This window comes from Trichosurus vulpecula, chromosome 8 (genome assembly GCF_011100635.1).
Source record: "Trichosurus vulpecula isolate mTriVul1 chromosome 8, mTriVul1.pri, whole genome shotgun sequence".
In the NCBI taxonomy this organism is placed as follows: Eukaryota; Metazoa; Chordata; class Mammalia; order Diprotodontia; family Phalangeridae; genus Trichosurus; species Trichosurus vulpecula.
The window spans coordinates 210,083,001-210,101,116 of record NC_050580.1 but is presented as its reverse complement, the minus strand read 5'-3'; the positions used below and the strand labels follow the sequence as shown (position 1 = coordinate 210,101,116).

The window sequence follows — 18,116 nt, the reverse complement described above, 5'->3', positions numbered from 1 at the left end:
CTGACGTGACTGAGAATTCTGACAAATCTAAAAGAAAAATACACTTCCTTGATGCCTACTGAAACTATAATCAAATAAGAAGTTGAAATACTGGGTAAAATGGAATAAATTAGATAACAGATTCTCTTCTTAAACTATCAACAAGTTATATTACACCAAATTCTGTACTGTACTGTTGGACATAATAATCTGTAAGATAAACATGTGTTTAAACTCAAGTACAGGGGCAGCTAGGTGGCGCAGTGAGTAAAGCACCGGCCCAGGAGTCAGGAGGACCTGAGTTCAAATCTGGCCTCAGACACTTGACACTTACTAGCTGTGTGACCTTGGGCAAGTCACTTAACCCCAACTGCCCTGCCTTCCCCCTTCCAAAGAAAAGAAAGCTTAAACTCAAGTATATAACTTGTTTAGCAAGATAATCACCCTAGAAAAGAGGGTGTCAAAAAGAACTGGAAACTGAGGGGATGCCCACCAACTGGGGAATGGCTCAACAAGTTGTGATGTATGATAGTAATGGAAGACTATTGTGCTATAACAAATGACGAAGAGAATGGTTTCAGAAAAACCTGTGAAGACTTACATGAGCTAATGCAAAGTGAAGTGAGCAGAACCATGAGAACCACTGTACACAGTAATAGCAATATTGTAATAACAATCAACTGTGAAAGACTTAGCTTCTCTAATCAATACAATAACCCAATACAATTCCAAAGGATTCATAATGAAAATTGCATTTCACCTTCAGAGAGATAATTGGTGAACTCTTAAGTGCAAACTGAAGTATATTTTTTTTTTCAAAAGAAAAAGAAAACGGAATGTCAAGCACTTTGAAGCTTGAAATAATTCAGTCTAGCTATATACTTGGGAGAGGCGGAAGAACAGTATTGATTATAGGTTAGCATTGTGTAAGTTAGATTTTTTTTAAGACCAAAATGTGAATCTGACTTTGAACTTCTTGTGTGACCTTGGGCAATCATTTAACCTCAGTTTCCTCATGTATACAATGAGGGGACTAGAATAGAAGGTTTCCAAAATCCCTTCTCGCTCTAAACCTATGATTTACAATTTAATCTAAGTCCTCAAGGGCCTGAGTAATTAGGTCAATTTTTCCAGATGCTTATAAACTGGTTCTCAAGGTCCAAAAGCATTTTGACCAATGGCATCATTACTAATAAGCAAACAGAATGCCAGGACGACTACTTTTAGGGACGACATTCATTTTAGTGATAAAATCTGGTCATTTTGTATTTTTTTTCATTAGTATCATTAATAACAATGAAGGACTATTTCTCAAAAAGGGAATTAGACATGTTTTTTAGGCCTTAAGTTCCTAAGTTGCAAAGTGTCAACTTTAGACCTGATATAAGGGAAAAACTGGAGCTATCTAAAAGTAGAATAGGCTCCTTTGGAAGTAGCAGGTTTCCAATCCCCATAGGAGATGTCCAACATAGGCTAGACAACCACTTGCCTAGTATGTTACAGAGGAAATTCTTTTTCAAGTATAAGTTGAACAAGATAGCCACTGAGATGGCTTCCAATTTGGACATTTCTGTGACCTCACCATCATGTGGCCAATTTGTGATGACAGTTCACTAGCTGTAAATGTACAACCACCTACCTACCTGTAACTACCTTCAAAGACAAATTCACATGCTTCATTATCTAAGGACACTTCAGGATGTTGTCTGTTATTTCCAACATATAGTTAAAGACTTAACAACACAACATAACAATCATCACCTTGATAATCAACAATCATCTTTAAGAAAAAAGACTCCATAACAAATTAAAAAACTCATCTAAGGGAGACAAAATCTTAAGACAAAGTTTTCAAGAAGGTCTTCATTTTTTTTAACTTTTTTAGCTGCTGATAACTGAAACCAAAAATATTCAGTTGATTTTAGCATAATAATTAATTCGGTATTACATATTTAATGCTCTAAAAAGATTTGCTCCCAAATTTTATAAACCGATAATTTTATATTATCTCAGAAACTAGGGTAAAAGGAAAAAAAAACTACAAAGAAAAAATATTTCCCCTTCATTTTACCCAAGTTCAGTTGAACAATTAGTACCTAAGTATATCGTGAGCCCTCAAGTGTTACACACAAAAACTAAAGTATTAGTTGTTATACCATAAATATAACCACAACATATCATCAAAATTATATGGATCATAATACCGATTCCATTTTTAGGCTTTTTTTGCCCTGATTTCTTCTTTGAACTTGAAGCTTCAGAGGGTGGTGTGGGTTGTTTGGTAACTGGAATTGGCTCAACTTTTTTGCCTGGACTCTTTGATCCATCATTTTCTTTAGTTGCCTGTTCCTCCTGTATAGGTTTGTGTTTCTTTTCTTTTTTCTTCCGCTCTCTAACACCACTTGAAGCTTCAACAACACTCAACTGAACAGGTGCTACTTGCTCTTCATCTATACTCAAAGCATCAGTTACTTTAAAGTCCCGGGAAACATTCTCAGAATCAGATTCATGAAGGTTCCCATTCTGAGTTTCTTTCTTTTTGTTCTTTTTCTTTTCTGCCTTCTTTTTATCAGTCTTTGTGGGTAAAAGTTTTTGTTCTCTTTTCTGTTTTGCAAGAACTTCATCATATAATGTTTCTTTCATGAAAAGCCAGAAGAAGAGGAAAATTACTGTAATAACTACTGAAGGAATAAGGATGATAAAATACGTTGACTCGTAAAACTCCATGGTGCTTCGTAATGTCTTAAAAAACCTATGTACAAAAGAAAAAATATTTCATGAATCTAGCAAATTTTTTTAAAATACACACTTTCGAGTGGTGTTTGTTAAATACAAATTATTAAATACAAACCTAGGCAATTTAAAGTTATTTAAATCACATATACTTGATTAATTTGCCAACTATATTTAAAGTATATTAAAATAAGATGTCTATGTGGTACCTAACTAGTAAAACTATTTGGAAACAAATTCATTGCCAGTATTCTAATACTTTTTAACTTCAAGTCAATGGACCATGGACCAACCCTTTATTTTATTTTTCAATATCATTTCTTTCTTACGAATGTGTAAATATCTTAACTGACATATTACTCTTACAGCACAGCAATCCTGAAAACCATAACGGCACAGCGAATAGAGAGATGGCTTTGGATTGAGGAAAAACTGGGTTCACATCCTGCTTCTGTTTGTGACATGAGTAAGTCACTTAACATCTCAGTGCCTCAGACAACATTAAGTTTTAAGGCTCCAAGTTAAAAATGAGTGGACAAGATGTACCGCTGAAGAAGTTCCTACAAGAATTATTCACACTGATGAAGGGACAGGTACACCACCCCCTTTCCAAATCAGTGACCCATTATAGATAGATCTAGTACAGTATCTTGACAGTGAAGAAAAATTTGAAAACCTAGATAGCATTTCCTTTTGATTTGCTAATAAATTAGCATTCAATACTTGAATGAATCTGTATTACCACTAAGACGGCTCTCTCATCTCATCCAATCCATGTTTACCATTCCTGCACAATTCTTATCCATGTCTTCCCATAATTCCTTCATAGGTGGTCTACTCAATATTCTAGGAACTAACTTATCTCTACAATACACAGGTCTTAATGGAATACTCAGCTGTCCATTTCATACTTTTCCCTAAGTGATAAGTTCACCTACATTTTTCCATCATACATCTCTTTGATGTTACATCCAAATCCAATGCCTCTCTCTACCACGGAGGATTACTCTAAATTCTTTAAGATTATCCCAGAAAAGATGGAACATTTTAACATTCTTCAAAAGGTTTCACACACACTTCTAGGAATATACTACACCAAATATCTGAAGATCAGACTATTTAAATAAAGAACCACTCTTAACAATAAGCATAGGTAGATTACATACTACAACACAACACCAGCAAAATTTGTGCTGGGCAATTTTTACTACTGTTGCAAGCATAAACATCCTTCAAAAGGGAAAGAGTTTAATGGACAGTGCTGTTCCTAAAATCCCTGTTGAGTAGAAAAACTACATATAATAGCAGTAACTGCAACCAGGAGAAACAGCTTTGGACAGCAGAAAGAAAATGGTCTTCCTTCAGAAAGACGTAGATTTCAGGTCCTACATAATGGCACTATGTCTCCTAGCAAGTCATTTAACTCGTAGGGAGGGGTCTCCAAAAAGAGGTATGCAAAATAATCCAACAGAGTGCAAGAAGAAAATATCAGATTTTGTTTCTATTTATCCTTCACAGAGAAAGAAATAAAATTTCACTAAAATTAAATATATGGAATGATACTAATACTTGAATACTTGGTCCACATGTCAAATACTCACGTCACATAAAGTAACCTAAGGAAGAATGGGAATTCTTCAACGCAGAGGATGGCAGTACTGCCCTTTCTTGTTTAATTAGCTTTCAGTATACTAAAATACTTCAGAGTACATGTGACCAATTAAGAAGTAGATTTATGAATGAAGTTATCTAGCTTTAACTAATGCTCACAAAATTAGTAAATGGCTTGAGAAGTTTCCCTGCCAAGAAATCATTAGAATTCTAATTACATGATAACAAGTGAACCAAAACAATAGAACATTTCTATCACTACTGGTACAAACTCTTCATCAGATATATTGTGAGACAAAACAATGATGATATAATCTGATCTGACAATTAGATAAAAAATCAAAACTATCAAGATTATTTGAAATAATGATTTGTTACTAAGTTAATATGACCCTCATCAAGTATACATTGTACCTTTAGATATTAGCTAACGTGGGTATCAAACCATCATAACTAGTAAGACATTTTAAAATTAAGCTTTTCTTGGTCAAAGCAATACAAGATTTTTAAACCTGTTTTTAAATCTTCTAAACACAGAATGTCAGCAGATTTTGAAATTTTTTAATGAAAGAATGAAATACCGTCTAATTAATTGGAATTGTAAAATAAATATAATGACTTAACAAATATAGCCAAGAGCTGGCACCTCCCCCCCAAACGTGGAACATAGAACTCTGTAATCTACAAGCAGTCATACCCCACTGAAAAACTCAAGGGTCAAGTTAGTTGGTTGGGAATATGGCCAGGCAGCGAAAACACACCCAGATTCAGTCTCAGACTTTGGATTCTTTTTTTGGTGACAAAGAAGACCAAAACATACAGCCTAAAGAAGACAACAAAGTCATAGAGCCTACAACCAAAGCCTCCAAGAAAAACATGAACTGGCCCCAGGCCATAGAAGAACTCAAAAAGGATTTGGAAAAGCAAGTTAGAGAAGTAGAGGAAAAATTGGGAAGAGAAATGAGAAGGATAAGAGAAAACCATGAAAAACAAGTCAATGACTTGCTAAAGGAGACCCAAAAAAATACTGAAAAATACACTGAAGAAAACAACACCTTAAAAAACAGACTAACTCAAATGGCAAAAGAGCTCCAAAAAGCCAATGAGGAGAAGAATGCCCTGAAAGGCAGAATTAGCCAAATGGAGAAGGAGGTCCAAAAGACCACTGAAGAAAATACTACTTTAAAAATTAGATTGGAGCAAGTGGAAGCTAGTGACTTTATGAGAAATCAGGATATTATAAAACAGAACCAAAGGAATGAAAAAATGGAAGACAATGTGAAATATCTCCTTGGAAAAACCACTGACCTGGAAAATAGATCCAGGAGAGATAATTTAAAAATCACTGGACTACCTGAAAGCCATGATCAAAAAAAGAGCCTAGATACCATCTTTCAAGAAATTATCAAGAACTGCCCTGATATTCTAGAGCCACAGGGCAAAATAGAAATTGAAAGAATCCATCGATCGCCTCCTCAAATAGATGCCAAAAAGAAATCTCCTAGCAATATTGTTGCCAAATTCCAGAGCTCCCAGATCAAGGAGAAAATACTGCAAGCAGCCAGAAAGAAACAAATATAGCCAATAATGTACTTTATGTATTCAGAACTATAAATCTTTGTAAGGGTCCTTTATCAGCAATGTCAGCCATTAAAACCAAGTACTGAAATATAGGGGGCAGTTAAGTGGTGCAGCGAACAGACTGCCAGGCCTGGAGTCAGGAAAACTCATCTTTGTGATCTCAAATCTGGCCTCAGACACTTACTAGCAATGTGACCCTTGGCAAGTCACTCAATCCTGTTTGCCTCAGTTTTCTCATTTGCAAAATGAGCTGGAGAAGGAAATGGCAAAGCACTCAAGTATCTTTGCCAAGAAAACCCCAAATGGGGTCACAGAGTTAGACACAACTGAAAATTACTGAACAACAATAACACTGAAATAAAGTGAATATAAACTGCACTTCTGATTTATCAGTGTCACAAAATTTTATACCAATATTATTAATATTTTAGTGAGAGCAACAAGACAGAATATGCTTCATTATTTAATAATCTTAGTTTAACATTTTGATAAAATATTGAGAATATCTTATGAAGAAAGGTTTTTTTGAACCATTAATTAAAAAATTTTAATATATTCTCTATTTTATCTTTATGTCATCTTTTTTATACTTATTTTTGCATGTAGCACATGTATATAATTTGTAAGGAAACATATGTATTTTGGAGATAAATGCTCACTTTTTTTAACTGATCCAATGTGTGCTAAGTTGCAGAGAAACTATTGATTGGCCTTGGCTGAGGCATCTCACAGAAGCCATTATAGGTCTAGATTAGGAAAAAAAAAAAAACCAGCAACTTGAACCAACACTGGCAGAGCCCTTTAAAGTGTGCAAAGTGCTTTACACAGATGATTTTGTTCAAGATTCACAACAACTTTGTGAGACAAGGAAGAAGAATGGAAGGGAACAAGCATTTATATTAGTGCCTACTATGTGCCAAGCACTGTGCTAAGCCCTTAAATAAATATTATCTCATTTGATCCTCATAACAACCCTGAGTGGCAGGTGCTGTTATTATTCTCATTTTATAGCTGAGGAAACAAATACATTAGGCACTGTAGCCCCGTTTTATAGGTGAGGAAACTGAAGTTCAGATCCATTAAGTGACTTCCCACAGTCACACAGTAGCTAAGTGCTGAAGTTTTGGGTCAGCTTTGAGAGTCAGCTTTGAGCCCTGATCTTCCTAATTCCAAGTCTAGTATAACATGCTATCTCTCTCAATTAGATATTAAACCTTACTATTAATTGACAAAACTATTGCTGATATGGATCCATACAGTACACACCACTATCTCCTTTCAAAATTAAGTTCTAGAATAAAGTTCAAGGAAAAGATTTTGAGAAGATGGTCGAATAGGGAAGGAAATTACCTGGTTCTCCCAAATGCCCCCACAAATAAATTAAAAACAAAGCCTCAAAGTGAACAATAGAGAGGCAGAAATAATTAAAAGTCAGGATAAAGTATTTGCCCAGCCTAGAACAGCTTGGGAGGACTTTAGAAAAGACCTGACCTCTGGGGTGGTGGTCAGGCGTAACTGAAGGGCAGGTATTGCCTAAACAACAAACACTAAGCCCTGGGGGCAGCTGTGTAGGTGGCAGCCTCCACTTTGGGAACTTGTAGCCCCAGGAACAACACTGGGGTCAAAAGGCTGATCAGGGGAAGACTGCAGGGTCTTCTGCTGGCACTGGATATGGGCCTAGGTGCTCTGACTAGACACGGGCTCAGGCTGTGGCTTTGGCTGAGGAGGAACAAGTACACACAGTTGAGTGAGGGTCATGCTGGCCATGGTCACTCCATGGGGAATGAAGTCCCTGGTTTTGGTTCCAGGGCAGAGTGGTGACTTTAACCTTGCAGCCACAGGAGAGAGTAAGAGTGTTTGTGGTTACAGCATTGCCGAGGGCTCTGGTGACAACTTGGGGCAGAGGGGAGTACCAGAGGTCAGACCCCCAGATAGAGCTCGGAACACACCACGAAAAACCTGAAGCATGAGACATTATCCCCCACATCTCAGTACTAAAGCCCAACTCTTAACAGTAACAGCCAACAAATAAGCTGCTTTAAAAAAAAAAAAGAAAATGAATGAATGAGTTAGCAAAAGGGAAAGACACTGACCATAGGTAGCCACTCTGATGATAGAGAAAATCTGGGTTCAAACTCAGAAGATAGTGAAGTTAAAACAGCTACTTCTACTTTAAAGAAAAATGCAAAATGGTCACAAGCCCCAAAAGAGTTCTTTAGAAGACCTTAAAAAGGACTTTTAAAATTAAATGGTAAAGATTAAGGAAAAATTAGGGGGAAAAATAAGAGCAATCTAAGAAAATTATGAGAAGAAATTCAACAATTGGAAAAACAGATCTAAAAACAAAGGGAAGCTAACAACTTCCTAAGACACCAAAAATAATAAAACAAAAAAGAATGAAAAAATAGAAGAGAATATGAAACATCTCATTAGAAAACTAACTGACCTAGAAAACAAAGGAAAGACAATATAAGAATTATTGGACTACCTGAAAGTTATGATCAAAAAAAAAGAGTTCTAGACACCATACTTCAAGAAATTATTAGGAAAAATTGCCCTAAAGTTTTAGAACTAGAAATACTAAACAGAAATACTAAGTAGAAATAACTAAAATAGAAATTGAAAGAATCCAGCAATCACCACCTGAAAGAGACCCCAAGACAAAAACTTACAGGAACATAACAGCTAAATTTTGAAGCTCCCAGGTCAAGGCAAAAAATACTATAAGCAACTAGAAAGAAACAATTTAAATACTGTGAAGCTACAGTCAGAATAACACAAAATTTAGCAGTTTACACATTAAAAGACTAAAGGGCATAGAACATCATATTCCGAAGAGCAAACGAGCTGGGTATGCAACCAAGAATAATTTAGCCAGCAAAGCTCAGTATAATCCTGCATGAAAAAAATTGATATTTAATGAATTAAAGGACTTTCAGGTATTTGTGAGGAAAAGACCAGAACTGAATGGAAAATCTGATCTACAAGAAATCAAGAGAAATATATGAAGGAGCAATTCTATGAAAGACCAATTATAAGGGAGTTATTAAAGTCAAATTGCTTATATGGGAAAATGCTATCAGTAACTCTTAAGAATGTCATAATTTTTTAAAAAAGAATGTCATCATTAGTAGGGTAGTTTGAAAGAGCATACATACATACATAGAAGGCTTTATATTGAATATGATGGGATGATTCTAAAAAATAAAACTGGGTAGAGACAGGTAAAAGGGAGCAGTTATCTCATACAAATGAGGCATGAATGGAAGAACTCTTACAGTGGAGGCAGGAGGGGATGGACAGCTGGCAGTGCCAGCACCTTATTCTCATCAGAACTAGGTTGAAGAGGAAATAACATACATACAGAATGGTATAAAATGGGGATAGGATAAGGGAGAGACTCTAAGAAAGGTACGCAGATCAAGAAATAGGAGAGTTAAGAGGAGAGGATAAGGGAGGGATTCTGAGAAGGGGTGCAAATTAAGGAGGCAACAGTTGGAAGGAAATTAGAAGTCTGAGGAGAGATAGGGTAAAAAGAGAGAAGGATAAACAGTGAGGAAAAATAGGATGGAGGGAAATGTACAAACAGTAATTATAACTCTGAATGTGAATAGAATGAACTCACCCATAAAATGGAAATAGAGAGCAAAATGGATTAAAAACTAGAATCTGACAATATGCTGTTTACAAGAAAAACACTTTTAAAACGAGAGATACACAAAGAGTAAAAATAAAGGGCTAGAGTAGAATTTACTATGCTTCAGCTGATGCAAAAAAGCAGGGATAGGAAAAAGTTAAAGCTAAAATAGATTTAATTAAAAGAGATAAACAGGGAAACTATATTATTATAAAAAGTACCAAAGATAATGAAGTAATATTAATACTAAACCTATATGCACCAAATGCTATTGCACACAAATTTTTAAAGGAAAAGCTAAATGAATTACAGGCAGAAAGAGATAGCAAAACTATAATAGAGGGAGAGATTTCAGCCTTCCCCTCTCAGAACTAGATAAATCTAACCAAAATATAAATAAGAAAGAATTCAAGGAGCTGAATAGAATCTTAGATAAACTAGATATGACAGACATCTGGAAAGAATTAAATGGAAATAGAAATATCTTTTTTTCTCAGTGGTACATGATACCTTTATAAAAACTGATCACATATTAGGTCATAAAAACCTTATAGTTAACGCAATGAAAATATAATTAATAAGGGACTATGGAAACACAGATTAAAAGTTAACCGAAGACTAAATAATCTAATCAGAAAGAACAAGTAGGTTAAAGAACAAGGCATAGAAACAACAAATAATTTTATTAAAAAGAATGACAATAATGAGACAACATATGGGATGCAGCAAAAGCAGTAATCAAAGGAAAATTTATATCTCTAAATACTTTTATCAAGAAAAACAGAGCAGACAGAACAGGGTATGCAATTTAAAAAACTAGAAAAAAACAAATTAAAAATTCTTAAACACCAAATTGGAAATTGTAAAAAGTAAAGGTGAGATTAATAAAACTGAATGTAAGAACCCCATTGAATTAATAAATAAAACTAGGAATTGGTTTTATGAAAAAAAAAATAAGAAAGATAAACCATCAGTTAACATGATTTTTTAAAAAGTGGAAAAAAAATTACTGGTATAAAAAATGAGAAGGATGAAATCAAAGCAATTATCAGGAGTTATTTTGCCCAATGACATACCAATAAATTTAACAATTTAAGTGAAATGGAAGAATACATCAAAAATATAAACTTCCTCAATTAACAGAAGATAAAATGGAAGATCTAAGTAAACTCATTTTAAAAAAGAAATTGAACAGGCCATAAATAATCTTCCTAAGAAAAAAGCAACAGGACTAGATGTATTTACAAGTGAATCCTACCAAACATTTAAAGATCAACTAATTCCAACATTAAATAAATTATTTGGAATAATAGGCAAAGGAGTCCTATCAAACCCCTTTTATGAAACAAATATGGTCCTGATACCTAAACCAGGAAGGGCCAAAACAAAGCCAGAAAATTATAAGCCAATTTCATTAATGAATATCAATGCGAAAGTTTTATATAAAATACTAGCAAGGAGATTACAGCAATTTATGGCCAGGATCATACACTACAACCAGGTGGGATTTATACCAGGAATGCAGGGGTGGTTCAATATTAGGAAAACTATCAGCATAATTGAACATATCAATAACAAAACCAACAGAAATCACATGATTATCTCAAAAGATACAGAAAAAGCTTCTGACAAAATACAGCAACTATTTCTATTAAAAACCACTACAGAGCAGAAAAATAAAAGAGCTTTCCTTAAAATGAAAAACAGTATCTATCTAAAACCATCAGCAAGCATTATCTGTAACAGGGATACACTAGAAGCCTTCCCAATAAGATCAGGAATGAAACAAGGATGCCCATTATCACCGTTGTTATTCAATATCGTATTAGAAATGCTAGCAATAGCAATAAGAGAAGAAAAAGAAATTGAAGGTCTCTGAATGGACAATGAGGTAATAAAACTATCTCTTAACAGACAATATGATGATGTATTTGAAAATCGTAGCAATTCAACTAAAAAACTGGTAGAAACAATAATTTTAGCAAAGTAGCAGGATATAAAATAAACCCACATTAAATCATCAGCATTTCTATATATCACCAACAAAACCCTGGGAGAAGAGATAGTTATAAATACCTCACTTAAAATAACTATAGAACTAGAAGAACATGGAGCACATTACCTATCAGATTTATGGATGGGAGAAGAGAATTTGTGAATAAACAAGAGACAGTATTGTGAGATATAAAATGGATAATTTTTATTAAATTAAAAAGGTTTTGTACATATAAAACCAATGTATTCAAGATTAGAAGGAAAGCAAAAAATTGGAGGGGAGAATTTTATTGACAGTTTCTCAAATAAAAGTCTCATATCTCAAATACATGGAGAACTTTTGTCAAATTTCTAAGTATATGACTCATTCCCCAATTGATAAATGGTCAAAGGATATAAACGGGCAGTTCTGCAATGAAATCACATGTGCACACGCACATATATGTATATACACAGAGAGAGTCATATGGAAAAATGCTCTAAATCACTATTGATTAGAGAAATGCAAATTAAAACAACTGTGAGGTATCATATCATACCTATCAGACTGGCTAAAATGATAGAAAAGAGAAATGACAAATGTTGGAGGGGAAAAATGGCAACCCTAATACACTGTTGGTGGAACTGGGAACTGATTCAAACATTTTGGAGAGCAATCTAGAATTACATCCCAGAGAATTCTAAAATTACCACTATTAGGTCTGTTTCCTGAGGTGACTGGAGAAAAAGGGAAAAAGCCTACATGTTCAAGAATATTTACAACAGCTCCTTGTGGTGGCAAAGAACTGAAAATTGAGGGGATGCCCATCAACTGGATAATGGCTAAACAAGTTGTGGTATGTGATTGTGATGAAATACTTTGTGCTGTAAGAAATGATGAGCTGGCTGATTTTAGAAAAACATGCAAAGTATTACATGAAATAATGAAAAGTGAATTGGGCAGAACCAAAAGAACGCTATATACACTAACAGCAATAATTGTGAACAACCAAGTTCTGAGTACTATAAATACTCAAAGCAACTATAAAAACCCATGAAGTTGGATGCTATCCACCTCCACAGAAAGAACTGACAAAGATAATTATCAATAGTATGCTTTTATACACACATACACACACACAAAAATATATATAATCTGTGTCAAATGGTGGCTTTCTCTAGTGCAGGGGAGGGAGACAGTTCAAAACTTAAAAATGTAACCAACAATTTAATTAATTAATTAACAAAATAATTATTTTCACAAAAAATAAAATTAATTACTTGAGTTCTAAACTCAAGTTGATATAAGTATACCCATTCTGAAGTGATGTTATTCTTTACCCTTGAGTCTCAACTTCGAGCTACCCCTTTTTGCATGACTTTCCAACACATTTTTACCCATCCTTATCTTTTCTTGAATTTAAAACTCAAAAACAAAAAGCCAGGATATTCTATTTCATAGAATCACAAAAGAAAACTACCAGATTAATCAGAACCAGAGGACAAAGTAAAAATAAAAGAAAAAAATCTATCAACCACCTTCAGAACAAAACTCCAAATAAAAACTCCATGGAACGTCATATACAAAATTCAAAGTCTCCAGATTTGAAGAAAAAAATACCAGAAGCAGAAAGAAAAAATTCAAGTACCAAGAATTACACACTCAAGATCACATAAGATGTGCGAACTGTTAATATAAACAAGAGATCCTGGAATACAATATTTGAATGGGCAAAAAATGATAGGCTTACAACCAAGAACAATTTACTCAGCAATAGCTGTCATTCACAGTTTATCACTATACAATACTGCTGTTACTGTGTACAATGTTCTCCTGGTTCTGTTTACTTCACTTTGTATCAGTTCATGTAAGACTTCCCAGGTTTTTCTGAAGGCATCCCTGTTCATCATTTCTTATACCACAACAGTATTCCATCACAAATCACAACTTGTTCAGCTATTCCTCAACTGGTGGGCATCCTCTCAATTTCCAAATCTTTACCACCACAAAAAGAGCAGCTATAAATATTTTTGTATATATACTGTATTTCCCCATGTACAAGATGCACCCTTTTTCGAAAAACTTGGGTACATCTTATGCAGTGGTTGTAGATTTTTTTATTTGCATTTCCTGTTTTTTCACGCTTGCTATCTTCACGATCATTGTTTCGCATTTGTTACCAGTATATTAGTTTACGTTTTGCCGTGTTCTGCCCAGAAATGGCTCAGAAAAGATTTTCCTACTGTGCTGAATTCAAGTTAAAAGTGATCCAGATTGCAAAAGTGAATGGAAATAGTTCTGCTGAACGTAAGTTTGGTCCTCCTCCAACTGAGAAAACAATCCAAGACTGGCTATGGGAAGAAGAAACCCTACTGAAAACACCATGGCAGAAGGAGGCCATGAGAGGCAAGTCAGCAAAATGGCCTGAATTAGAGAGGAAACTGAAGATATGGATTGCAGAGCAAAGGGCAATTGGAATTCCTGTGTCCACAAAGATGGTTCAGCATGAGGCCAGAAGAATTGCTGATGAAAAAGAAGTTACTGATTTCAAAGGAAGACACAATTGGTGCTTCAGGTTCGCGAAACGGGATGGACTAAGCATGCATACACACACAAGACTTGCCCAAAAGATGCCTGAAAGCTATGAGCAGATGAATAAAGCTTGAGTTCAGTAACTTTACGTAATACATATTTTTTCAAATTTCAGGCCCCAAAATTAAGGTGCATCTTATACATGGGGGCATCTTATACATGGGGAAATATGACAGGTCCTTTTCCTTTTATCTGTTTGGGATACAAACCTAATAGTAGTATTTTCAGATCAAAGGGTATGCATAGTTTTATTTGATCAGAGTTCCAAATTGGAACTCTGGAATGTCTGCATCAGTACAAGGATTTCCATGTACACACACAACTCCACCATGTGTCCCCATTTTTCCAAATTCCCTCCAGCATGAGCCATTGCCTTTTTCTGTCATATTAGTCAATCTGACAGGTGTGAGGTGGTACCTCAGAGTTGTTTTAATTTGCCTTTCTCTAATCAATAGTGATTCAGAGCATTTTTTCATATGACTGTAGATAGCTTTGATTTTTTCACTGGAAAACCACCTTTTCATATCCTTTGACCATTTATCAACTGGGGAATGACTTGTAGTCTTATAAATTTGACTCAGTTTTCATGTTTGAGAAATGAGGTCTTTATCAGAGAAACTTGCCGTAAAAATTTTTTCACGGTTAGGGATTACTGTGTATTTCCCTCCATCCTATTTTTCCCCCAGTTTATTCTTTCCTCTCTCTCTATCTCTCCTTCCACTGTCACTCCTTAAAAGTGTTTTGCTTCCAACCACTGCCTCCTCCAGCCTTCCTTCTATCAACCCCCACTGTGTATATTATTTGCCCTTTGAGCCAACTCTTAGGACAGTATAGCTCAAATATTGTCCTCCATCTTCCCCTCCACTGTAAAAGCATAGGGACCCGGGGGCAATAACAGAAAAGGAAAATCTCATTCAAAATAGCTACAAAATGAATAAATTATTTAGGAGTCAAAACAACAAAAAGACATTCAACTGCCTGTACAACTACAAACTACTGTTTACAATTACTTACAAACTACTCAATAATAAACTACTTAAAGAAATAAAGCAGATGCAATGATCTAATTCCAAAAGACTCATGATGGAAAATGCTATCCATATCCAGACAAAGAACTATGGAGTCAGAATGCAGATCAAAGCATACTATTTTCTCTCTTTTTGTTTTTTCTTTCTCATGGTTTCTCCCTTTTGCTGATTCTTCTTTCACAACATGATTTAATGTGGAAATATGTTTAATATGATTGTATATGTATAGCCTATATTACACTGCATGCTATCTTGGAATGGGAGGAGGAGGGGGGAAAATTTAGAACTCACAATCTTATAAAAGTGAATGTTGGGGACAGCTAGGTGACTCAGTGAGTAGAGCACCAGTCCTGGACTCAGGAGGACCTGACTTCAAATGTGACCTCAGATACTTGACATAACTTGCTAGCTGTGTGACCTTGGTCAAGTCACTTAACCCCAAATGCCCTGCCTTTCCCCCCTCCAAAAAAAAGTGAATGTTGAAAACTAAAAATAAATAAATTTAAATTTAAAAAAAAAAAGAACAAACATGAATGAATATGAAATTTAAAATAATTTCTACCACTTTCAGTGCACATAGGTATCATATTGAGTAACTTATTCTGGCTGGTGAGCAATATTTTGCCCAAATTGGGGAATTTCATAGAAGACAAAAAAGGGGAGAAGGAATGGATTACTGTGAACTGAAATGTGCCTACCAACTTGAGACTGCTGAACGAAAAGGGCCACGTAACAATAAATGTCATTCCAATAATTATTTTAATACTATGGAAGAACTGGTAATGGATGCACCACCTGAAAAAAACGTTATAATATAAATAAAAACAATAATTATACCACAAAATTCTGGTCCAAATAAAAATTCATTTTATGAAAAAAAAAAAAAGGGAAAGACAGGCAATTATTGATGCCTTCTAAATTACCATTTTTGGATGATGATAGGACCTATCTTTTTCCATTTTTTTATACCTCACTGTGAAGGAGTCTGTCTTTACTGGATCCTATAGGGACTAGAGAGCCACCACTGGCCCATAAAGAACAGGAGAGTGACACGATCAAACCTGCTCACAAGCATGTATACACATATAGAAGGAAGATGCTATTTCTTTAGTACCTAAAGAACTGCAGTGCAGGTAGCCCTGCAATTTTAAGCAGTAATATCAAATGCAGAACTATTTTATCTTTTCTTACTTGTTCCCTATCTCCTAAACAGTCAAAAGATCTGCAATTCAATTCACGTCCCAACCTCCAAGCACAGTGCTGCTGCTTCCTCCTCATTTTGTTCCTCTTATTGTTATTTCTATGCTCCTCAGTTTTTTCCCAAAAGGCCTGGGCTTTGAGAGATAATACAGCCAGAATATTCCCTTATTTCTCTAGGACAAGTCAAACACAGGTTATCAGGTGTAATCTTCATGCTTTTTTCTTTGACTGTGCTGATATGTTGACAGCGGCTCCAAACAACTTTATTCAAGGATAGCAAAAGACAGGGTGATATTATGGATAAAGGGAAGGGGCTTAGAATTAAGAACACCTAGGTCCAAGTCCCACCCATAACATGATACCCCATAATATGATGCCGCAGGCAAGTCATTTAAACTCTCAATGCCCAGACAACAATCTAAGATTCTAAGAGATGAATCATAAATCTCCAGTAGTACAGGGAGTTTCCACACTATGTAACTCCCACAATCATGAAATAATAGGTACCAACCAATACAAGAGACCTTGCTATGCTCACCACCACCACCACCACCCCAAAAAAACTCAATAATAATTCTAATATCAGGCCATTTGAGTACTACAGAATATAATGAGGGGGCGGAGCCAAGATGGCGGCTGGAAAGCAGGGACCTGCATGAGCTCCCCACCACGTTCCTCCAAAAACCTATTAAAAAATGGCTCTGAACAAATTCTAGAACTGCAGAACCTACAAAATAGCAGAGGGAAGCAGGGCTCCAGGCCAGGACAGCCGGGATGGTCACTGGGTAAGGTCTATCACTCACGGAGCTGGAAGCGGAGGGGAGCAGAGCCCAGCGTGGGCAGCAGCAGGACCAACCAGACGAGGAGCCGGGCGGAACAGGCCCTAGCACCCTGAATCAGCGAGCTAAGGCAGTTACCAGACTTCTCAACCCACAAACACCAAAGATAACAGAGAAGGTTAGTGGGAAAAGCTGCTGGGACAGAGTGAAAGGAGTTCCCAGTTCGGCCACCACCCCGGGAGCAGCAGGGGTGCTGCAGTTACAGAACTACAGCTGCAGCTGCTTCTGGCCCCAGGCCCACCTGGTGGGAGGAATTAAGTGGCAGATCAGAGCAGAAGTGCAGAGCTTGCTTAAGATCCCAGTCAGGTCCTGACTGATGGTTCTTGGGGAAGGGGGAGTGCTGGTGTGGCAGAGCTGGCTGTATAGAAATAGCTCTGAAAACAACAGCGCAACCCCTCAAGCTTGGAAAAAAGTATTCTTTATTCTACAAGCAGTCATACCCTGACAAAAAACTCAAGGGTCAAGTAAGTTGGCTGGGAACATGGCCAGGCAGCAAAAACGCACTCAGATTCAGCCTCAGAGTTTGGAATCTTTCCTTGGTGACAAAGAAGATCAAAACATACAGCCAGAAGAAGTCAACAAAGTCAAAGAGCCTACATCAAAAGCCTCCAAGAAAAACATGAACTGGTCTCAGGACATGGAAGAGCTCAAAAAGGATTTAGAAAAGCAAGTTAGAGAAGTAGAGGAAAAATTGGGAAGAGAAATAAGAATGACGTAAGAAAACCATGAAAAACAAATCAATGACTTGCTAAAGGAGACCCAAAAAAATACTGAAGAAAACAATACCTTAAAAAATAGACTAGATCAAATAGCAAAAGAGCTCCAAAAAGCCAACGAGGAGAAGAATGCCTTGAAAGGCTGAATTACCCAAATGGAAAAGGAGGTCCAAAAGACCACTGAAGAAAATATTACCTTAAAAATTAGATTGGAGCAAGTGGAAG

The 18,116-nt window shown here is 35.8% G+C and overlaps 1 protein-coding gene across 9 annotated transcripts in view; it reads right to left on the bottom strand.

The window, feature by feature from the left end:
• The window catches only part of KTN1 (kinectin 1), a 157,577-nt gene that overhangs the window by 107,775 nt on the left and 31,686 nt on the right, over window positions 1-18,116 (bottom strand). For all 9 annotated transcript variants that reach the window (XR_005008933.1, XM_036734462.1, XM_036734464.1 and 6 more), the window contains exon 2: window positions 2,184-2,731. Coding sequence is in view for 8 of the 9 variants with exons in the window: in XM_036734462.1 (XP_036590357.1) it covers window positions 2,184-2,706 (523 nt within the window). In the remaining variant the exon portion in view is untranslated. The remainder of the gene's footprint in view (window positions 1-2,183; window positions 2,732-18,116) is intronic.